This window comes from Perca fluviatilis, chromosome 3 (assembly GCF_010015445.1).
Source record: "Perca fluviatilis chromosome 3, GENO_Pfluv_1.0, whole genome shotgun sequence".
NCBI lineage: Eukaryota > Metazoa > Chordata > Actinopteri > Perciformes > Percidae > Perca > Perca fluviatilis.
The window spans coordinates 17204579-17229713 of record NC_053114.1 but is presented as its reverse complement, the minus strand read 5'-3'; the positions used below and the strand labels follow the sequence as shown (position 1 = coordinate 17229713).

General features: G+C 41.2%; 1 protein-coding gene across 1 annotated transcript in view; it reads left to right on the top strand.

Moving 5' to 3' along the window:
• Positions 1–25135, top strand: part of pias1a (protein inhibitor of activated STAT, 1a) — a 62888-nt gene that overhangs the window by 33349 nt on the left and 4404 nt on the right. The window contains exons 2-10 of the mRNA XM_039795828.1: positions 2480–2975; positions 18641–18725; positions 18832–18970; positions 19207–19341; positions 20801–20906; positions 22209–22282; positions 22566–22726; positions 23904–24040; positions 24440–24677. Coding sequence (XP_039651762.1) covers positions 2480–2975; positions 18641–18725; positions 18832–18970; positions 19207–19341; positions 20801–20906; positions 22209–22282; positions 22566–22726; positions 23904–24040; positions 24440–24677 — 1571 coding nt within the window. The remainder of the gene's footprint in view (positions 1–2479; positions 2976–18640; positions 18726–18831; positions 18971–19206; positions 19342–20800; positions 20907–22208; positions 22283–22565; positions 22727–23903; positions 24041–24439; positions 24678–25135) is intronic.

Below are 25135 nucleotides of genomic sequence, written 5' to 3'. Positions count from 1 at the left end.
AGGACCTTGTTTTGGTGGAAGATTTGCACCCCCAAAATAAAACGCCACGTGACAATTTTAAATGAAGTTAAAAAGTGTTGGTTTATTTTTCTTATGTTGCTAAGTATCTTAAACACGCTAAGACTCCAATGACTGTAGGTGGCTGATCATTTAATTCAAGGAAGTTTTGCTTCCTTTGGCTTCAACATGAATGATGACTCAATTCTGCAGCAGTCTGAGAATTTTTTTCTTTTCTAAAAATACATTCTTCCTGATCTTAGGTTTTTTCCTTTCAGGCCAGTTTTAGTTTGGTTTCTTGAATCTGTGTTTTTAAGTTGAGGTTTGGTGTGCATTCAAACTTCAGCAGTGCTGCTTCTAATTTAGGCTTTTAAATTCACACCTGGGATCTCCCCAGTCCTGTCTGTCCTCAGTCATCTGGAGAAACATTGAGAAGTGCCTTGTTTAAGGACACCCTTTAATAGTAATTACTGTACAAGTAGTAACCGTAACTACAGTCATGTTTCTCTATCTTAATCTAAGCTAAGTGTTTTATTTGATCACCTGAGCTGAGAAATTGAATTTCAGCATTTGGTGCAGCAAGTCATATGATAATTGATCATGACCTTTACATCTAAACAGCTGCAGGAAGTGATGAGTTACAGTCACTGAGGGTACAACTGTTTTTTTGGTTTTTTTTACATTTGGACAATTCGTTAGATGAAGAGCTGCTAATTCTTACTGTAGTTTGTGCCGGCCTGAAACTAACCCTTAAGTCAGTACAGGCAACACTTTTTCACATACTCTTGCTGCGGTTACTCCATCCCACGACCCCCCTGCGAGGTTCTGCCTCAGCCTCCCGTTGAGCCATGGAAGGTACGTTTTTCTCACTCCAGCACAGACAAAAACTTACCGCTGCTTCCTGGTGTCGGTGGTGTCTGTAGTATTTGCGCAGGTGCCGATCCATCTGACAGGCTCGTATACACATATTAGGAAATTAAGCTGTTCTAATACTGACACTTATGGTATGCACTGTAGTGCAATGAAAACTCTACAGTGTGTGTAGTTTTTTTTTTTCTTTTTTAAAGAAAGTGGCAGCTGTGCCGAGCTAAGGTATGTCAATGTAGGAGGGAGAGACTCTTGCTTAGAGGCAACACGCCAGCATCATCCAGATAAAAACACGGAATATAGTATTGTTGCAAATCATTCAATAATACATCTAAAATTAAACCCTCCTTTTATTTCAGTACCTCGTTAGGCTGTGACAGTGTCTTCTTCCACTGTAACTTCCTTAGCTTTTCCCTGGGGAATCACAAAGTGTTCCAAGGCCAACTGAGAGTTACGTTGCACTAACACAAAGTAGAAGGCAATCTCTGGCCTGTCGTACATCTGCAGCTCTTTGGATGCATTGCGCTGAGCACATCATTTACATACTGTGCTCCGACTGGACAGTTGTTTTCTGACATAACTGCTGTACTACGCACAAGGACGTTGTTCATTTCCTGTCGTTTGTTTCCTGAGTGTAGAATAGCTTTTTTGTTTGTTTGTTACAAGTAGTGCCATGTTGAAACAGTGTTAAATACAACAATGACGAGCAAGACTGATCGACATCGCGGTCCTGTATCTGTGCTGGAAACGATCCCCCTCTCCTCTTGTGGAGCAGACTAGTCAATCCAAGTCCTCAAATCAAAACGAGCGTGATTTGCTCTTGCCTGGTTCTTACTCAGAGGACATTTACATAAAGGTGAGCCTTTAAAAGTGTAATGGGAATTTGTCCGAAATAAGGCCCTAAGGCCTGTCAAATCTGACTCCAATTTATTAATTCCTGTGCCTTCTTTCATCGGACTTAAGTTTACCAGAACACAAGGATCAATCTGAGACGAAGAGTTCAGTTAAGAGTAGTTTACTGAGTCCAGCATAAGAGTTACAATTCAGCTGTGGGTTCACAAACAGAGACTAAGTTTCCCTAGCGACAGACATAAAGTCAGAGCTCGGTCCACCAAGTTGTCCTCTGATCTGTTCTCTCCCTCAAGCTTTTATCCTATCCTCACAGGGGGGCTTCTTGTTTCTAGGCAGAAACTGTTATCTTACATACACACACGACCAAGGTCAGGGCCTCTGTGTGGTGCAAGCTCCTCTTCTGTTCTCGCAACCTTCAAACCATGCACCTCTATACCATAAAAGCCTGAACTATTTTTGTGACTTAAGCTTAACTTTCTGTGCATCAGAAGTTACCCGGAGTACTTTCAACCACTTCCTCAATGACTAACGCAGCTCTTTTGCAACGAGCACATACACACATTTTGTTAATAAAATATTTCTACAAAAGTAAAAGGAACCCACCTTTGTGTCCTGGCTCTGCCCTTGGGATCTCTACACATCAATGACTGACTACTTCAATGATGATGTTGATTGCCAATAGAATTGGTACTTTATATCAGTTTTTTTATCCATTATGAATGGCATCTCAAAAGATGATTTCTCATCCTCTTTCTCATCACAGCAAATGGTGATGAGCCTGCGGGTGTCTGAGCTGCAGGTGCTGCTGGGCTACGCTGGACGCAACAAGCACGGACGCAAGCATGAGCTGCTGACCAAGGCGCTGCATCTGCTCAAGGCTGGCTGCAGCCCCGCCGTGCACATGAAGATCAAAGAGCTCTACCGACGACGCTTCCCCGCCAAAATGGTATCCCACTCAGAACTGGCCATGCCCGGGCCACACCACCCGGCCACAGCTGGAGTGGTTGGAGGAGGGGGCGCCGCACTGCCTGCTGGCCTGACACAGCTGGCGTACGAGGGTCACGCCGGCCACGGTGGAGCCCCGTCGCCCGCTGCCTTACTGCCCCTCTCACTGCTTGGCCCTGGGAAGCACGAGATAACGGGGCTGACACACCACCTGTCCAGCTCAGCCACGCTGCACCCGGTCCACCCAGATGTCAAGCTCCAGAGGCTGCCCTTCTACGACATGCTGGACGAGCTCATCAAGCCAACCAGCCTAGGTGAGGGCACGTCTGAGTGGGATTTGTGTGAGAGGTGGATTTAAGGGGATCGATGGTAGATGGATACATTTAATCACTATGTATGCTTTATATCTGCACTATATATCATCACACTGCAGGGTATAATAAATGAGTGCAAGCCTTGAATGGAGTGTGTGTCAGTTTAGCTGGGAGCAAGAATTTCCTTGTGAGTAATAATTCATTGACATTTTGACAGAACATCATCATCTTATATTTACGGTTCGGTGTATGTGTGTATGAGAGAAGTATTTTTTTTTTTTTTTGTAGCTTCACATAGCTAGAATTTACATGGATGCTTAATATGTCTGGCTGTGTAGCATCCCGTTGGCCTAGTGCTTAAAACACATAGAAATGCAGAAACCAATAAGGAAACTCCAAGGCACTCTCTTTTAGAAAAATACTAAGCCTTTATTTATGGCTTGGTCATCATAAATCTTAAAGTACTCCGACGCGTTTCGGCATACAAGCCTTCGTCAGGGAGTCAATCAACATAGCTGCAACTGAGCAGGGAACAAGTAATGCACGTCATCCCTCTCTCTCTGTTTCCTGTCCATATCTTCACTGTCAAACTATCCAATGAATGCAAAAATGCCAAAAGAATGATCTGCAGTGTTGTGGATATTTATGTCAATATATCATTCCCATAATAATCATGGCAGCAGTCACAGAAAACATTGACATTTGTATTTCGCTGCGGTGGAGAGGCTCCCTGCTGGTGTTGTGCTGCCTGCTAATGCATCGACAGGGCACAGAAATGTTACTGCAAAAATATCATTTGCAGATTTCCCACGAGAGTTTAGAGTAGACAGAGGCTACAGTTGGTTCGTAAGAGGTGTAAGTGAAAATATTTATAAATAAAAGCTGAATAATTTGCCTTCTCAGTTTCTCTTGTACTTCTACTTATCTAATAATGGTTGTACTTGCTCAGGTGTTTATTTCCATTCATGTCCAAGAGAGTCTGCATTTAGTCATAAGCTTGAAACCAACATTTAACAAATAGTCAAGGTTTTCTTTTTTGTAGATCTGAAGGTAATTTTGAGAGTGATATTCATCCACTGGATACATTTCAGCATGCATTATAGGTGAATACTGGCTCTTATTTGGATATTTATATTGTTACGGACTGCGATGCTGAAATTTGTTTTGGGTGGGACAAGCAACGCAGCCACATGAAGATGAACTGTTATCCTACTGTGATCGTACGTATATATTTCTTGCTGTGAGACCAATTTTACATCAGTGTGGAGCCACAGAATAGAAACGATTCTCTCCATGTACCATCAACAACATATGTTGACATTACTGCATTCATCTACACAAAGTCACACGTCTCCTAGGATACTACATTTATGACAGCCGAGACATTCATGACGAGGATGAGGAAAACTCTTTCCCGTCATTCTGTAGCACTGCTGAGAAAACAGTTCTGCACTGGCTCCGCACGACACCATCACATCTTTCCTTCCTGAACATAACTCACCTTTGTTCCCATGTGGCTACACACAGCTGTAGTAAGTCTAAAATAAGAAAAGGTCCTTGATCATTTTCAAATTGAATCTTTTAAATTGAATTTTATCTCTGGTTTCACTCAGCACTTGATTTTGTATACCAAAAAGCGTATAACATTTCTTATATACAGTAATTTTGATATAAACAAAGTGTTTACCAGTTACTGGTAAACAAGTTAATAATATTGTCAGATAACAAACTTTTGTGACTAAGTATGCAACAATCAAAGTTGAAGTTTGGAAATCCAACGTCTGCGGACAGAATTATTTCTTAAGCCTTTAACAGTCAACAACTCCGCTAATCTGCTTCATGGGGACGGTTTGGGTGTGGTTCGATCAGATTTTGTTCACAGTGGCGCGATAAACAAACAACCCACCAACTGTCATCAGCTTTTGATTAAAATACTGCAAAATCCTGATTGGTGCAGGGACATCACCTATTTGTGTCCCGCCCATTTCAAACCAACTAGAGGAACACAGAGAAAAACACAAATATACAAATCTTTCATGTAAAATAACTAAAACGGTTCCAACTTTGGCAGAAAATAGTGTGTTCATGTGCTTTAATTTAGTAACTTTACAAATATCCCAAATCTTCTCTTAATTTCATTAAGGCCCAGAGTGTAAGTCCCATGGCGTATATCCAGTCTGCCCTTTAATTCACTACTTCAGAGACTTTTAATCTTTATCTTGGTCAGATTTGTCGTTATATTAGGTGTGCATCCACCACCCGTCCTGCATTTAGCATAATAACAGCAGTCTTTGGGCTCTGGGATATATTGCAAATATATGGAAATGTCTAGATTTTCCTACATTAGCATTTTAATGGAGTAAGAGACCATCTCATGATTAATTTGCCTGCAGATGCATGTACAAACACAGCGCCTGCAGCTCTGTCATCACACCATCGTTCTCCTCTTTCCCGCTCACTGTCTCCTTCTATCCATTTCCTGCACATGTTCCATCCCTCTTGGCCTTTTTTTTTTTTTTTTTTTTTTTTTTTTTCCCCACCCCTCCCCCCCAACACCTCGTCTTCCTTCCTCACTCTGTCTCCGCGGCCATCCTCGGTCAAAATTTGCATGCAAAGTGATCATACAGGCGTACACCTGTGCCCGCAGAACACACCCTCCCCTTATTTGAATGTGAATCGCACATTCACATCATTCTCTCACACACTGATATACGCACACACGTCTGCGCATACAGTACTTTCAAAACACAAACGTACTTTCCAATAAATAATGCATGCTGATCGTATTGTTCTCAGAGAAGCAGAGAGAGCGAAAGGATGACTGAGGGGAGGAAAAAAAACCAGAGGAAGATGGTGCACATCTTTCACAAAGCTGTACATTTGAATTTGCTTATCCTTATATGAATGGAGGGCAGTAATGAAACCACTTGATTAATTGTAATCTCCCCGGGCAAACTGCGAGATTTTCTTCTCTTGCTTTAAAACTGCTGTAGTCTCCCCTCTCCCTGATCACACTTTCTCTGCTTGTTTACTTCGCTCTGATCTTCTGATTACTGATCAATCTCTCTCTCTTTTTTTTTTTTTTTTTTTTTTTTTTTTTTTTTTTTTTTTTTTCTCCCATTTTCACCCCTGTTGCCTTGCCTCCAGTTTCTCTCTCCCTCACTCTCTCATTTTTTCTGACTCCCTTCCCCCACTTGCTCTCTTGGTTCTTATGTTGGTTTTTTTTGCTGGAGAAAGCTGATTTCTTGGCCATGTATGTGCTTAACCAGGATCCTGACAGGGTTTATACAACAGTGCATGTGCATGAAAGACTTAAGTGCAGTGAAAGGAAAGATTATGACTTGTTTGGTGCGTCCTTGCATATAAAATTGGAATAAATAAGTCTGAGAAGGTCTGTTTTCACAGCTGAACTGCAGGTTATTTGTAAAATTCTGAATATAGTTGTGTGTGTTGGAACAAATGTTAAGACAAATAAAAACAGGAAATGAATGCCAAAAACAACTGTACAGTAGAAAACAGTACAACATAGCACAAGGGTTGGTTTATGCCAGTCCATTGAGATGGGCAAGATGCATATTATCTCCATATTTAAATATGGGGATAATGGAGCACAGTTTCACCGTCTCTCCTGAAAGACATGCATAGTGTTGCACTCGTCTGTACACATCTGTGTCAGAAATACTTAAATACTACAATACTTAATTCAGAATGGTATGACACATATTTTGCCTTTAACAAATATTTTGCACCCCTGCGATTTGGATATTGCGCTAGTCCATATTGCGATTTCGATAGAAATTGTGATTAATTGTGCAGCCCTAGTGTATAATGTAGTTTGATTTAATAAAGCCTTGTACATATTTGCACAGTAAGACGAAACTGTGTGCTCTCTCACTACAGAGCCAGTCCTCTAACTGTCAAACCACTCTTCAAGCTGCAGCAGCATATATCATTAATAAACTTCAAAATATGACAGCCTTTTTAGATCAGTTGGGGGGGGGGGAAGAATGTACATTCAGGTTCACAGTAACCGAAGAATTGCAGTGCATGTAAACGTTTTCAGATTTCCTGCCCGATTAATCACAGTAACCTGGTTTGCATGTAATCGTTGTTATTATCGCTCTCACACCATCTTCCTTCTCCTTTCCTGTCACCCCCCCGTGAAGTCTTGTGCTCTCTGCTGAGTCTTATCAGTTCATGGGATAAAGGTTAGTCAGCCCACAGTTTAGCCCTGCCAGTCTAAACTGGTCAACAGTCTGGGCTGCACCAGCTAGTCCTTTATCACCATGGCGACCTCACTGGTTGAACTCTCCATCATTATCCATCCTCCATAGAGAACTAGGCCTCTGTGCTCATTATGGATATCATTGTGGTGCACATGCATTATACATGATTTAATCAGCATATCTTCAGGAAAAGGATGCAAGGCCCGTTCACATTTGATGAGCGTTTCGTGCATAATGGCGTGTTACAGGGGAAGATTGCTGTGCTATTCATACAATGGAGGAAAGTCATGTGATGAAAAATGTTTAATCAGGTGTTTGGAACACAGTCATTGATTTATTTTTTTTATATTGAATCCTGAAAACCTCTGAGAAGCTAGACATCAGGGTTTCATTGTTGAAAATGGTTTTTTTTCTGCCCATTTAGGCCAGTAGGTCACAGTCATATTTGCCTTCGGTACATGTTTAAAGGCCCAGGGAAGAAAATCTATCTTGAGCTCTACATACAGTTTTGTGTAACTTCAGTTCACAGTGTACTGTAAGTGGCAGGCACAGGCAGATATACATAAACGTTAAGCAAACGCACAGCACTTTACATAAGACGTAGCTGGTCTTAATGTGAACTTTATATCTAATAATTGTGGTCTTCCTGAAACTTTCACTTATATAATTTGCTGATGAATGAGAGACTCCAAAATAGAGCTGCAACAATTAGTCGACTAATCGATTAATTGACGGACAGAAGTTTTTCAATTACAAATGCAAAATATTCCCCCGAATACTGCCTCACAAATTATGTGGATTTGATGCTTTTCAGTCTGATATGGTAGCAAATGCCAACGGTCTCCCCGAGATCTACAGCGTCGTGGCCACACACATTCCTGAACTACTGGCTTGTGTGAGTATGCTCAGCCCCACGGCACAACAGATTAACAAAGATTTGAACTTAATAAAAGCAGTGTCACACCCCAAGGGAAATATTTTAGGATTTTATTGCTTTTGTAATGGCTTTACATGTACATTTAATTTATGTTTAACAAAATGTTTTTGTTGGGCTATGTGGCCTAAGTACTGAAAGATTATTGTCATTGAGTAGGTAACGTTAGTTGTATAGCAGGCTAAAAGCGATTTTGAAGCGGTTATTTTTCATGTGAAAGAAGGATATTTTAAAGGTTGTTACATAAATTTGTATGATTGAATTTGAGGTCATTCAAATATATTGTAATAAAATAGTTCAGCAGTTCACTTATTTTTTTATAATGAAGATTTCTTTGTTTCCCTGTGACAAAAGGGGAAACAACAACAAAACATCAGTATCAGGCAAATTGTTATTTTAAACATTGGTATCAGCCCAGAATTTCACAATAGATGCATCCCTAAAATGCTAGCAGGATGTCAGAAATTGCATATCAGGTTGTTGTTTTTCGTCTTCATGACTGCAGTTGTCCTCCCTGCTGGAGTATCCTTGAGCAAGCACAGCTAATCAAGTTGTCCTGTATATCTTGTTTTGCCCTTGGATTGATAGGCAAATACGTGTCTCTTCCGGGAAACAGTGAAGATTGTTTCACATATATTATCAGCTACATACAACAGGTTATGGTGGTAATGTTCCCAAACAGCTACAGTACAGACACCAATTAAGCACCTCTTCACTCGACATCAAAACACCAGGCGAGATGTAGCCAGCTCATGATCTGACCCATGCATGATCCTGAGCAAAATCTTTATCTCCCTGTGAACAACTCGGCCTTCCCACAAGAAAATGAACATCAACAAAGGAGCCCTGGCTGCTCCGAACTATAAACGCGCTGCACAAAATGGCTTCCCTCTCTCAGAGCCTGCAAAACCTGCAGTATTTTCTTCAAGGTCGGTGCATCATCATGCCCACGAGTTGCCTGATTAGACAGACCAGAACCCTGACTTTAACTCTAAACATTTCTCGTCTCTTTTAGCTGATCTCAAACATAAGCAACACTGGGGGAGGGGTTTTCCACCCTTGTGAAACATTTACCATTGCTCTTTCGTGATATACTGACTTGGGCATGGAGTATAATGCATGAAGCCAATCTCTAAAGACACTGTGAAAGGCCTGCTACAGTATATACATTGATAGGGATAGCAGGGTTCAGCTGCCAGACTGAGAAGATGTAATGCCAGCCCTGAGCAGTCCTGTTAGCACACTGGAATGCTTTAATGAGCCCTGTCAGTATATAACTATACAACACACCTATGCCAATAATAAAGCATAATCACTGGGTAGAGCAAGTAACACTTCTGGAAAGTTTGGGTGTGGGTGTGGATGTGACATCCAGATCGACCTTTTGTTGCCGATCCTTCTAGCATTGTAGTTTTGAATTTGAGTGACGCTGAAAGGATTTGTGTTTTTGTCCTGCCTCTGTGTCTTTGTCCTGCCTCTGTCTCTTTGTCGTGCCTCTGTCTCTTTGTCCTGCCTGTGCGTCTGCGGTGTACTCCACAGAGAAAAAGTTGCGAAGCCACTAATCAGTTAATAAACTCCAGCTGGGCTTTGTTGTGCTGAAGACGGGCTACAGGGCCGAGCACATTCTCTGTAGCTTAGCTCACACATGCTCTCTTCTAAACAGAACTAAACCTAGCAACGAGGGTTTTCTAGGTTTTTACTGACTGAAGGGTCACAATCAGCATTGTAAGAATAGTCCTACTTTCCTAGAAACATTTTACTGTCCTCTAACAAGTGCTTTCAGACCAGAAGTGACCAAGCTAGGAACTAGTTCAAACGTAAATGTGCAGGGTACAAAGTCTTGTTTTATCTCTCATGTTACTGTTTTTTTTTTGCCTTCATTCATTACATGATTATCACTATTTGTATTTGTCCCCACAGTTTCTCTTGTGCTTCAAATCAGTATGCCTGCAGGGATAACAACTTTTAACTTTCCTTTAAGTTTGTAAAATGTTTAAACTTGTGCAAATGTATCTCAGTTTCACTTTGTCAACGTCACACTTAGTTGCCAGTTTAGCTCAAACTAAAGCAGACTGATGCAACAGTCCAGCAATTAATTCTACCTTCATGGAGGTTGTAATATTCAGTCTTTGTCCCAAAAAAAAGCTTTGGAGGTGTTTATTCAACTTTATGCTACTTTAAGGTGCTGTAGTTTGTGGTGCTTTACTGACAGGTGTTTCTTTTATTTTGTCCGCCCCATTTATATCAATGAGAGTAGACTAAATATTTGAAACACTTAACCCAATACAGTTCACCAGCACTACAAACTAGTGCAGCAACCCGCGATTATTGCATTAGAAATTAACCTGACGATTATTTTCTCTAATTAGAGTGGCCACATTTTAGAAACCTGTCAGACTATAGTGTCATACACCATACCTAGTAAAATGGCAACTGACTGTATGTTTTGCATCCCCACTGGAGGTCGTTTCCCATCTGTCACTCTTCTCACCACCATCTGTCTTTCCAACACATACATTTTACATTGTTAAACCATGTATAATGCAGCATAATGGTCGGTACAGCAGACAGCAGGGGTCTCAAACTGTGTACCATGAGGGACGGAGAGTCTGCACGTTTTCATGCCTTAAAGTTTGCTCCTTAGTTCCATGATAACACAATTAGCATCATTCCTGACAGTTGTAGCATGATGTCAAAACAGTTGATTTTGATTTAGTCAAGCACACAGACAGTCCATCTCAAACGTAGAAGTGTGTTCTTATTTTGTAGTCAAGTCTAGTCAAGAAGTTTTTCTATAACCTCTGTAATATCCACTTTCCACCCTTACAAACTTAAACCAGAGTGAGCTCTTATCAGCTGTGATGTACTCCATGATGCACAGTGTGAGATTTGCACTGATAGAAGCTCCTATTTGTTTATAGTAATTAGGGATGGGTGATATGGCCTAAAATCCATATTGCGATATACATTGCAGCCTCTTGCGATAACGATATATATCGCAATATATAAATTATAATGGAACCATTTCAGACCAGGTTACAGAGACCCTAAGGAAAACCAAAGAGAAAGAAAAGTAGTATGTAGTTTTGAGAACATTTATTGTTCAAAACTGTAATTATACAACATAATGTTGCAGTTATATAAAATTCAAGTACACTAGTTGCAGAGACTTTGACAAAGAAAAAGCTTAAAGTATTGGGTTTCTTTCCTTCGGTGCAAACCATTCTAAAAGGCACTACACTTAGTTAGTTTAAGTCCTTGGTTCTTAAATGCCACCCAAGATGCAGAGAACAGGAAAAACTGGTGTCTTTTTAGTTAAAGCTGCAGTAGGTAAGATTGTGAAGAGCCAGGACTTTGCCAACAAATTTGAACATCGACAACTTCTCAGTCCCTCCTCCCTTTCTGCTGCAGCCCAAACCGTCTCCTAAGCCCCTCCCACACAATGGAGTTTGACAGAACTGCCGGCATGTCAGACAACATGTTCAATAGCTAAACACTAACACAACGTTAACTTTACTCACCAACAGTAAAACGATGCTAACTAGCAGGCTACCGTTAGCCATTTCAGCATCATATCAGACCGACCACTGTGCTAACGTTACTATCATCCTCACCAACGTAGCTTTGTGGACTTTTGACTACTAATAACCAAGTGAAAGATAAATCATTCATGGTAATTATGTTACCTGTTGAGAGGAAATGCTACGTCTGCATAGTTCTTCAGATCTTTAAAATCCTGCAGCCACGCCACCTCTGAAAAGCCACTCCATTATTCACGGAGTTTTGGAAAACTTTTCTGCAGCTCGTGCCCGGGGAGGGGGGAGGGGAGAACGCTATATATGCATGCGCCTGAGCAGTGATTGACAGGCAGATAGACCACCGCTGTGGCCCTGATTGGAGAAAATCGACCGGGAGCGGTGGCATTTTGCCAATGGCACTACAGGCTGTAGGAGGTGCCAGAGGAGCTGTCTTTTTATTTTTTTATTTTTTTTTACATAATTCATGTAGTTCTACTGGATCATAGGGTCAGTTTCAGCAAATATGACAGAAAGTTAGTTTTATAAGACTTACCTACTGCATCTTTAAGGAACAGACACTGTACTGAAAATACTTTCAGTATTAGGCAAAGATGCACAGATACTTTAAATAAAAACATATTTCAAACAAAGTTTCTTACCTGCAGCCTTATATGTAACGCATTTTAGCGCGCTCGTGGGTACAAAAATGTACCATCCTGCATGTCAGTCTTGTGTTTTATTGATCAAACTAGTGCAGTGCCCGTTCAAAATGTGCCTGTTTGGAACAGGCCGATTGCTTGGCCTGTGATATTGCTGCTTGAAGCTTTATCCAGAACCACTGTACCCCAAAATTACTTACAGAAGGACCCCAAAGCACTTAGCAACCACACTGTATGCCCTGTAGCCTACTACTGACATACTGTGTACTCCTTCTTCAGAGAAAAACATTGTACTACCACAGTTATCTGACAGACGTGGCAGATTCAGACTTTACTCACAAAATATCACAATTAAAATGTGGAGTAATCAGACCTTAGCCTTATGGACTGAAGGTGGTGCGCCAATGCGCCACCCAATCTGGCCCGTAATGAGAGCAATCAGCAAATATCTGCCTTAATCAGCTACCAGAACCGGGCCGAGTACAGAGACGGACTCACAGAGACGGATTTGACTGTGCGTGCGTGCGTGCGTGTGAGCAGAGAAAGAGAGAGAGAGAGGGGGCGGAGGAAAAGGTGGAAGGCAATGCAAATAAAGAGAGCTTTTTCTTTAACTACATTTTAGTGTTGTCTTTTTTGTCAACGATATTGCGTGTTGATATCGCCACAGTCAGTGTTTAATGACTGTGGTGCTGTCTCGTCATATATTAGTGTTAAGTTAGCAACTGGACCTACGGTGAGCATGGGTGAGGGTGAGTCTGAGTGAGAAGGAATAAGTTCATTGGGTACCAAGGAAACCAAGTTTGAAGTAGATTGGATGAACGGTTCATGAGATATTTCAAAGACAGACCTCACACACACACACACACACACACACACACACACACACACACACACACACACACACAGAGGCTTCCCGATTTATTAGATAGGTGATCCAAAGTCATAGTCATACAGTATATCCAGTCCACACATACAGTACAGGCCAAACGTTTGGACACACCTTCTCATTCAATGCGTTGTCTTTATTTTTATGACTATTTACATTGTAGATTCTCACTGAAGGCATCAAAACTATGAATGAACACATATGGAATTATTTACTTAACAAAAAAGTGTGAAATAACTGAAAGCATGTCTTATATTTTAGATTCCTCAAAGTAGCCACCCTTTGCTTTTTTGATAGCGCTGCAAACCCTTGGTGTTCTCTCAATGAGCTTCATGAGGTAGTCACCTGAAATGGTTTTCACTTCACAGGTGTGCCTTGTCAGGGTTAATTAGTGGAATCTTTTCCCTTATTAATGGTGTTGGGACCATCAGCTGTGTTGTGCAGAAGTCAGGTTGATACACAGCCGACAGCTCTATTGGACAACTGTTAGAATTCATATTATGGCAAGAACCAATCAGCTAAGTAAAGAAAAACGAGTGGCCATCATTACTTTAACAAATGAAGGTCAGTCAGTCCGGAAAATTGCGAAAACTTTGAATGTGTCCCCAAGTGCAGTCGCAAAAACCATCAAGCGCTACAACGAAACTGGCTCACATGAGGACCGCCCCAGGAAAGGAAGACCAAGAGTCAACTCTGCTGCTGAGGATAAGTTCATCTGAGTCACCAGCCTCAGAAATCGCAAGTTAACAGCAGCTCAGATTAGAGACCAGATGAATGCCACACAGAGTTCTAGCAGCAGACCCATCTCTAGAACAACTGTTAAGAGGACACTGCACGAATCCACTGCTAAGGAGAGGCAACAAGCAGAAGAGATTTGTTTGGGCCAAGAAACACAAGGAATGGACATTAGACCAGTGGAAATCTTTGCTTTGGTCTGATGACTCCAAATTTGAGATCTTTGGTTCCAACCGCCGTGTCTTTGTGCGACGCAGAAATGGTGAACGGATGGATTCTACATGCCTGGTTCCCACCGTGAAGCATGGAGGAGGAGGTGTGATGGTGTGGGGGTGCTTTGCTGGTGACACTGTTGGGGATTTATTCAAAATTGAAGGCATACTGAACCAGCATGGCTACCACAGCATCCTGCAGCGACATGCCATCCCATCCGGTTTGCGTTTAGTTGGACCATCGTTTATTTTTCAACAGGACAATGACCCCAAACACACCTCCAGGCTGTGTAAGGGCTATTTGACCAAGAAGGAGAGTGATGGAGTGCTGCGCCACATGACCTGGCCTCCACAGTCACCGGACCTGAACCCAATCGAGATGGTTTGGGGTGAGCTGGACCGCAGAGTGAAGGCAAAAGGGCCAACAAGTGCTAAGCATCTCTGGGAACTCCTTCAAGACTGTTGGAAAACCATTTCAGGTGACTACCTCTTGAAGCTCATCAAGAGAACGCCAAGAGTGTGCAAAGCAGTAATCAGAGCAAAGGGTGGCTACTTTGAAGAAACTAGACTATAAGACATGTTTTCAGTTATTTCACACTTTTTTGTTAAGTACATAATTCCACATGTGTTCATTCATAGTTTTGATGCCTTCAGTGAGAATCTACAATGTAAATAGTCATGAAAATAAAGGAAACTCATTGAATGAGAAGGTGTGTCCAAACTTTTGGCCTGTACTGCATACCTGGCTTGTTTTTTCACCTATTGTATATAAGCATCATATTTGATAAGACCGCAGATTTTATCAGGTTTTAGAACATAACAAATCTGCATTAATATCATGATGACTAGCGTGTAACCCCTGATTTTTATATAAAAAAATAAGAGGAATCTGTTTTTTACTTTAAGATAAGATAAGATAAGATAAGCCTTTATTGTCTCCCATAGGAGAAATTTGTCTTGGGCACTCGAGAGAACAAGATGGCGACACATCACGCATAACACACAATAAACATACAGTTAACCAACTTACAACATAGTCACACATTTCCTCATGCTTCAATAAACAACGAATAACACACGAACAAACAACCCCCAACAACACAGCCTCCCCCTTGAATTACACAAATGTTTAGATAATGATTGCACATTTCCCGTTAACTCATGCTGTGGTGAATAACTTCTATATTGCACACTGCCCCATTGCATAATACCATGTCAAATATAACAGCAAATTATGCAACAGTACCCTATCATTGCACATCCTATAACCTCGATGTTCAGTACCAAAGTCTTATATAGTAATAGTCATACATAAATCACTGCAGCCAACAGACGCAGACACACACACAACACAGACGTACACACTCTATCTGTTATTATTCATTAATTTGATTGCAAGCGGCACAAATGAAAATTTGTACCTGTTAAGCTTACAGTTTGGTAACCTGTACTTTGCTGTACTTGATCTCTCAACTCTGCAAATCTTATCACTCAGATTAAGCAGAAATTATTTCTTTGATCACAGTTTAAATAGAAATAACCTTTGGCTTGCACTACCAAATATTCATTAAATTAATTCAGCAGACGATAGATTTCTTAAACATTAAATTGTGATTGGTTGAACTAATCAGGCCTATTCTGATCATTTGAATCATAGGCTGTGAAGTGTGCTCATGTGTCAGTGGAGGAATTGTTTTTATTTATTTAAGTGCTGGTAAACTTCGAAATTTACTCTGTTGTACATAATTGATAAAATAGTATGACAGTATTGTTAGTTTTGACTAAGGCTGGGTATGGTTTTAAAAAAACAATACCATAATGATAGTTTTTAAGATACTTTACATTGAGGAATGTAAACAAAATTCTATTATTTATTTATTTAACAGAAGCAGCCGAACTTCTCAAATGTCAAACTACTAGTTTGGACTCAACAAACAAGATCTGATGTGTTAATTAATGAGCTTCAGAGGAGCTGATAAGCAGATTTAGTTACCTTTCGACAGAGCCAGGCTAGCTGTTTTCCCCTGTTTCCAGTCTTTATGCAATGCTAAGCTAACCGGCTGCTAGCTGGAGCTTCATATTTAACTGTTATCAATCTTCTCATCTAACTCTTGGCAAGAAAGCAAAACAGCACATTTCCCCAAATGTCAAACTATTCCTTTTTATGTTGTGTAACATGAGCATCCATACAATAATTTTGCTTAAGTAAAATACAGGCAAAATTTGGCAAAATTTGCATTTGATGTCAGGTTTCAGGATTACAGTCTAATATCTAGCCTTGGTTTTAATATCACAATGTGTCAGATAAATAAAAACACTGCGTATACATCTTAAAGGTACCCAGGGCTCGGTTTACACCTATCGCCATTTCTAGCCACTGGGGGACCATAGGCAGGCTGGGGGAACGCATATTAAAACCTCATAAAGTGAAATTTTCATGCCATGGGACATTTAAATCACTGGAGTTAAGGAAGCCACTTTGGGAGTTTGTGTGTGAGTTGGGGTAAAAGTAAGTTTGTGTGTGTGTGTGTGTGTGTGTGTGTGTGTGTGTGTGTGTGTGTGTGTGTGTGTGTGTGTGTGTGTGTGTGTGTGAGAGAGAGAGAGAGAGAGAGAGAGAGAAAAAAAAAAAAAAAAAAAAAAAAAAAAAAAAAAAAAAAAAAAAGAGAGAACATCAATCAAAGCTCATTTCAATCCTTCTCATATCTGTCCTAACCACACACATTGAAACACCAGAAACAAATCCGCCTGCCAGAGAGAGAGTGAGTTATAGAGCGATAGAGAGATGATGGGGGAGAGGGAGAGTGATAGCTGGGAGGACAGAGTGAGAGAGAGTGAGAGAGCACTTTCTATTTATAGCCTGTGTGCCCGGAGAGGAGAAAGACTGTTGTTCGAAAGCACACTTGGTGCGTATGATTTTGTTCTGCAGTACACAGGCTGCCGCTCCAAAGATGGTGAAACAGAAACATGCCTTACAAATGATATACCATGTGGGTGGTAAGATGGGGTCATTACTGGGAAAATGGACGTCTGTTTGAAAGGCTGATGAAAGGAGGAACATGATTGGTCCAGTAATCATCCACTTTATCCCCCTCATTGCCCTACATGGAAAGAAATTACCTCTATGTGCTTTTTCCTGCCTGGTGTGTGTTGATCATGCAGGCACACCGATTCTCTGCTTGTGTTCCAAGCTGTCACTCACTGACAGTTCACAACATTTATTTTAAGTAATTAAAGCAACAATCAAGATTCAAGATAGACAATTCTGGAAGTGTTCTTCCACCTCACTTATGCAACCTTCAGTCCAAAAGGTTCCCACTGAGATTTGGCAATTATGTTTCACAAAATATAACATGCACACACAAAAGGAGTTCTATTTTAACAATGGTTACACTGGTCTGTTATGTTAACTTGCAGGTGTGCGGAGCACTCTTGTGGTGAATGCTAAAAGCTTTTGCTCAGCATAGAAGATTTTAGTTGGTTTCCCTTTTGCATACAACAAAATTGTTTCCTGCAGAGCCTGCGTTAAGTTATCTGTCTCTCAGAGCCGGAATAAAAAAAATATCGTTAGTGAAAGTCAATAGTTGCAAATGTGTCAGTAAAGTGATATGGCATGAAGTGTTTGCATTTTTAGTGCAACATGTTAATAAATGAGTTTTAGCAGTGCTTTTATGTTTTATTTTATTACCTTTGGACAGGAGCCAAGCTAGCTGGTTCCCCTTGAGTTCAGTCTTTATGCTAAGCTAAGCTAATAGCCTCCCACCTCTAGCTTCATCCTGAGCACAGACACAAGTGTGGAGTCCATCTTTCATCCAACGCTCAGAAAGAAAGTGAATAAGCATATTTTCCAAAAATGTTGAACTATTCCTTTAAGTACAAATTCAAAACACACTTAGGTTTGAACCCTCATAACTCCTTGTTTCATGCTAACCTCCTTCTAACATGTACACACACACTTTTCTTGCCTTTGCAAACTTGCTGTCTCTTTAATGGAGGCTGGGTTAGTACTATTTATTTCCAGCACTTCTCAATGGGCCTATAAATAGAGCAAACACACATTTTCTTCTTCTTCTTCTTCTTCTTCTTCTTCTTCTTCTTCACCTCTGTGTGAGGTGGTCTAGTTTTGACATACAGGTGCTTTTGTTTATTCCATGCCTACAAGGTCTACCCAAGAATGCTGTTTATGCAGGAGCCACTCACATTGCTGTGCCCACACACTTTTTGTCTTTGTTTCATGCTTATCTGTAGATTAAAACAGTGGTTTACTGCTTGGTCTTATTTGCACACACACACTTGGGGTCACATTTAGTTGCTATTAAAAACGTGCATGTATGTAATTTTCCAAGTTATTAAAAGAGTCTCTCCTATTAAAAACTTGGTGCATGTATGTCATTTTCCAAGTTATTAAAAGTCTCTCCTATTAAAAACTTGGTTTGTGTATGTCATTTTCCAAATTATTAAAAAAGTCTCTCCTTCCTTTGTCTCCCTCTCTCTGCAGCATCAGACAACAGCCAGCGATTTCAGGAGACGTGTTTCGCCTTTGCGTTAACGCCCCAACAGGTCCAGCAGATCAGCAGCTCAATGTAAGATGAACACTGCTCTGTCAGTGGAGGATGCTGTTTATGAATAATTCATAAATGTACATGGTTACACAGATTTGTGGTGATATATTTGTTTCCGTGCTCAAAGGGACATCTCGGGGACCAAATGTGATTTCTCAGTTCAAGTTCAGTTGCGGTTTTGCCTGTCGGAGACGAGCTGTCCTCAGGAAGACCATTTTCCACCCAATCTGTGTGTGAAAGTCAACGGGAAGCCATGTAACCTGCCGGTGAGGAGCTCCGCATTAATCACATAAGCAACCAGCAAAACATGGCTTCTTTGTTCTCCCACTGTGTAACTGAATCTGAAGAGTGACAGGCTTTTCACTTCTCTTGTTCCACCTTTTGTGCCTTGCCCCTCATGTTAGTGTTCAACCCATTTCAATAAGAATTTAACTTTAGAATATTCACAGCAAAAAGGCTAATTTTCATAATGTTCCTTCTAATTTTCATGTCTGACATCTAGGGTTATCTTCCTCCAACCAAAAACGGCGTAGAGCCCAAGCGGCCCAGCCGGCCCATCAACATTACCTCACTGGTCAGATTGTCCACCACAGTTCCCAATACCATTGTGGTGTCGTGGACCGCTGAGATTGGAAGGGTAAGAATCAAAGTGTCACGGTTTCTAACAAGGGACTCTTGACCTTTTCATAATCAGTGACGGTTTTGACAAGTAATACATACATTTATCAAGTACAATTACTAAACATTTGCTGACGAAAAAAAGTCTGAAGCTTTTGCTTGTTTCTTTTCCTTCTAAACTGAATATGTTTGTGTTTTGGGATGGTTGTGGGGACAGAATAGATACATTTGGAGATACCACTTTGGGCTTCGATGGTTTATGATGGCCTTTTTTTTGTCATTTTAAAGACTTTATGTTTAAAGAAAAATTGATCATACAAATAATTATTTGCACCCCTGATAATCATCTTTAATCTAATTTATCTCCTAATTATGCTAATTAGACAATACTATATATATATATATTAATTTATCTATATGCACATGTCTGTCTGCACATATGTCTCATTGTTACAGTATATAATGCAATATATTAATATGAACACTTAAAAGAAGATTTTGAGGAAAATCAATATGCCAATTTATACAAGTTGCTGCAAAATCTGATTGGATCTGGTACTGTCTATTGAATATCATCATGTTGTGCTTGAGTTATTGTGTTCTCGTCGAGGAGACAGACACACCGATGCCACCATGACCAAAAAAAAGTTCTACAAACCTGTAAAGAGCTAGAAAACTAGTCTAGTTTGAAAGGAATGTAGACTTACTGTAAAGCAGCATACTTCCATAATACAGCAGCTTTGAATTCAACATCTTGCCTACAGCACTTGACTGTGTGTGTGTGTGTGTGTGTGTGTGTGTGTGTGTGTGTGTGTGTGTGTGTGTGTGTGTGTGTGTGTGTGTGTGTGTGTGTGTGTGTGTGTGTGTGTGTGTGTGTGTGTGTGCCGCGCATCACATGCTTGTGTGTGGGTAGCAGTTTGATTTCTGGCTACCACTGTGTTGAGTTCTTAGAGCCAAAACAGCATTAAATGGTGGTGCAGAGTAAAAAAAAATTAAACCACAACTTCAGGGAAGATCCGTCCATATAACCCTGTATGGTCAAAATGCACACTGAGTGAAGACACTTATTGACAAAATCACCTTTTGATGAAACATTTTAGACCAAATCAATATGTTAATTTGTCTAAAAATAGTCTTTATTATTTAATATGTTGACTTATATTGAGTTGGGTGGAGCCTGACGTTCTGCAGATGGGCAGTAAAGGAACCATGGAAGTACATACTGGCCTCATATGTCATCCTTCCCTCTGTTCTTCCTAACAAATGGCTGAGCATACATGAGCATACATTCAGAGTGGTAGGATACATTACAAAGACTTCTTGCCTGCTGAAGTTACCTTGAGTAACACTGTTCAAGGACATTTTCGTACTTGGCCCACAACTCTGACAAAAAGGCAAAGCAAAACATGTCTCCAAGTGGGATTTAAATGATCAGTTGGCACATTATTACATTATTTTATGCATTCGTGTGTCCACAGAGTTACTCCATGGCAGTGTACTTGGTGAAGCAGCAGTCATCCACAGTGTTGTTACAGAGACTACGAGCAAAGGGCATCAGAAACCCGGACCACTCCAGAGCACTCAGTAAGGATGGTCAACCTTATTTTTTAGAGATTCTCTGACCCAATATGCCGGATCGATATTTACTTTATTAAGCTGATTGGGCAAATTCAGTGTTTTTACTAGTTTTTAGCACAACAATATCTGGCTTCATGTTATCTTACATATAAATTACCCATAATGAGTTTCACACAATGATGTATACACATTTTACATTTGGGTAAAAAAAGAGCACTGGTGTCAAATGAGGAATGGATATTAGTAGATGCCTTGAGTTGAGGAATTGGGGACAGAAAAAGCCATATTGTTGCATCCCAACGACCGTTCTCTGGGATATATTTTCATGCTAATCGAATGTGACCAGTGTTAGTGCAAAGCGCTAATTAGCTTGTAACGCTAGTTTGTAAAGATAGTTTATAAAGACAAAACGACGAACACCGTGTTTGAGCTATGTTACTGGTTGCACGGCGTTCGTCGTTTGACTGGTCATGACTGTTTTCCCAAGATGGCGCCTGCATGTATACGTGAACGGTACGCAAAATTACGAATCCCACTATGGCCACGCCAAGACCCGCCCCACGAAGCAGCTCGATTGGTTGGGGTTAGGCATTTGACCTTGAGTGGTTAAGATTAGGATAGCCGATTGGTCAGGGGATAGGACCTAAACAAATCAGGTTACGTTACTTACGTTCTCATGGATGCCTGGCCAATAAATACTATTGAAGGGCGGGTCTTGCCGTGGCCATAGTGGGATTCGTAATATCGCGAACGGTACTGTCTTCATAAACTATCTTTTTAATAAACTGTCTTTAGACTTACAAAGTTCTCAATGCTTCGGTTTACATGTAGGGACCCTCATTATGCTCCCGTGGAAGTGTGGTGCTATTTTGAGCCTTGTTAGTGGTATAGAAATAGCGATTTCTTTTTACTTTACCCGTGTCCTGACTACTAGCGTTAGAAGCTAATTAACACTTTGCGCTAAAACTGGTCACATTCGATTAGCATGAAAACATATCCCAGAGGACGGTCGACTCGGTACTAATGTGTTAATAACCCTTAGGTTCATTTTGCGCAGGAATTGTCCTTTAAGATGCTCGACACACATCCATTGTCATGTGATTTATACTGTATGGGAAGTGATAAAAGAAGCTTCAGGTGCAGAGGGGTCAGCCCCAGACAGCATGAGGAGCTCTTGAATACATCATTATTCGTGACCGTGATATGAAACGCGTAGTAAAGGAGTTGCAGTCTGAAATGAGAAACCGAGCATGTCTGCTGTTTGGTTCTCACTCACTCATATGTGTGTGTTTTGCTTCTTTTCTGCAGTCAAAGAGAAGCTAACAGCAGATCCAGACAGTGAAATAGCCACGACCAGCCTTCGAGTGTCGCTGCTCTGCCCGGTAAACACGCCCCCTGCTCCTCATGAATTTAAGTCAGTGTTTAGAGATTCAGGCATGCCAAGACGTGTCTGTCCATTCCTTTTCTTTGTATGTGTCTCAACATGCCGATGACTTCTGGTTGTGTTCATGTTCTACCTGTCAAATTGTCTTCTCAACCCCATGTCACGAGCCTTTTCCATGAGGGTTTGGCATGTTTGTGACAATTACGCGTGCCGTATACCCTCCATCCCTGCTCTGTGTGTCCTCCTCACGTCCTGACTAAATGTGTGTGCACACTGTGCAGCTGGGGAAGATGCGGCTGATGATCCCGTGCCGGGCGCTGACATGCTCCCACCTGCAGTGCTTTGACGCCACACTGTACATCCAGATGAACGAGAAGAAGCCCACCTGGGTGTGTCCTGTCTGTGACAAGAAGGCCCCCTATGAACACCTCATCATCGACGGGTAAGTCCCCCAGCCCGGCATCTCCCCATCCTACAGATGACCCGTTTGGAAATAGTACATTTTTACACTTTAGACGTAGAAAACACACACACACACACACACACACACACACACACACACACACAATGTGTTAATTAGTGAGCTTTAGAGGTGTTGGTATGTGGAGCCAGGCTAGCTGTTTCCCCCTGTGTCCAGTCTTTATGCTAAGCTAAGCTAAGCAACTGCATTCTGTTTCGTCATATTCGCAGACATGAGTAATTTCAATCTTCTCATCTACCTCTCAGCAAGAAAGCAATTACGTTTATATCCCAAAATATAGAATTATTATTGTTATTATTACTTTGTAAATGTTTCTATTTCATATGTATGATTCCTGACTTTTGTAGTTTTTTTTTTTTTTTTTCTTGCTAAATTTGTTATGCACCAAAATACCAAGGCTAATCCCTTGTATATGAAAACCTGCTTGGCAATAAACATGATTCTGATTCTGAAATAAGCTGTTGAGCGTAAAAGTTCATTCTTGACTTTGGAAATTGTAGTTTGAAGAAGAAGAAGAATTATCACAAAACAAACCTCAGTCAAGGTCCGATTAATCCCTTTTTTTCCGGAGCTTTCAGCTGCAACTTGTGGTCTTCCACAGCCTTTCTACTGTGCAGTCTGATGTTTCGTTTGTCAAACTCGGGTGTTAAACACCCTGACCTAAACTGACACCTTTCAAATTGTGTTTTATTTGAAGGGGAATTACTGCACTGATGCATCTCAAAATCTAGAGCTTCACAGAAGCACTTACACAACTTGTTTAAATCTCTTTGTGTGTGAGGATTGAAAATCTATCTCATGAACATCCTGTAGTCTTGAAGGTGGCTCGGAGAAGTCTGTAGCCTGCCCCTTTTGGGGAGGACAGCAGCTATAGTCATAGGCTTGGATTCATAGAAAAAAACTGTAGGTTACTTAGTTTGTAAAAGCTTTTCAAACCACTCTCGCGGCAAAATCCACTTTCCGTCATTGATGTGTATGTTCAGTATCTTCCTAACCCTGTCTCACTCAGCCACCTTTAAAGCCTGCAGGTAGTGGGTATACTATATAACATAAAAATATAGAGGTTTATTGCTTTAACTCAATGAAGCACAAAAAAATGCCAACGTCTGTGTGTGTTCGTTTTCTTGTTTATTCTCAGGCTTTTTGTGGAGATTCTCAACAGCTGCATGGACTGTGATGAGATCCAGTTCAAGGAGGATGGCAACTGGGCCCCCATGAGGTCTAAGAAGGAAGTGCAGGAGGTCTCCTCTGCTACCTATAACAACAGGCTGGATGGTGAGACATCAGGAGGGATGAATGGGGGACGGGGTGGGACAAGGAACAGGAACGGGCTGCTACTATATGAAGGCAGTGGGAGAAGCCTGGAAGTGATCAAATTTGAATTACAGAGACGTGGTGAGAAGAGAGGGAACGTGCATTTACGTCCCCTCTTTGCTTATGCATTGTCAGTTTTAATTTGGTGAGGCATCAATCACGATGCCACTGAGTACACCGCCTGTCTCCATAGTAACAAACATACTGTATCTCATGCGAGAGCAGGAAAAATGTGTATGTGTGCATTTTAGCACATTCAGCAGTGCTTTTTTGTTTTGTTTTGTTTTTTACTTTGCAGCCTCAGAAAATCATTATCGCGAGCACACAAAGACAAAGTAACTTGTCACCGCTGCTTTCCAGGTTCATGTCGGTCGTCCGCAGGCTCAGATCAGCGGAGCTCTTCGGCGTCCAGCCACGGTGGCAGCGACAGCAGCAATAGCAAGAAAGTGGAGGTGATCGACTTGACACTGGACAGCTCCGACGACGACGACGAAGGACCGGATTCACCACCTCCGCCGCCGCCGCCGCCGCTGCCTCCTCCGCCCAAAAGAGCGTGCCCCTCTGTTTCCCCGACCTCGCCACCCATCATCAACAAAGGGTCAGACACACACCCTGCAGTTTTGTATTTCATTAAATGGAAATGAGGCTCAATTTAGCCGCTCACGTGGGTAGTTATGTATAAACATGTTAAATGATGCATGAGTTCTGCACTCGAACACACAAGTTTCTTTAACTATTTCACATCAACCGCGGTCACAGTAGGAAGCCAAGAGCGCTGACTGAGAAAGCTTTGCATCTTAACTCCTTTTTGGAAAGTTAAGGTGGAAGTGGATGATTTCAAAATGGGTTACTTTCCAAAAGAAAACCTCTCAACGAGGATATAGTTGAAAAAGAAGAAAAAAACAGCAGCTGCCTTTTCTGACAAATTAAAATTCATTATGTGCATCTGTGGACCTGCTGCTTCATTTGACTTTAATGACTCCTGTGTTTGGAGGTGAGAGGAGCAGACAGCACGCCCCGTGACTTACCAAATGAATATGAGATGAGATAAAAAGC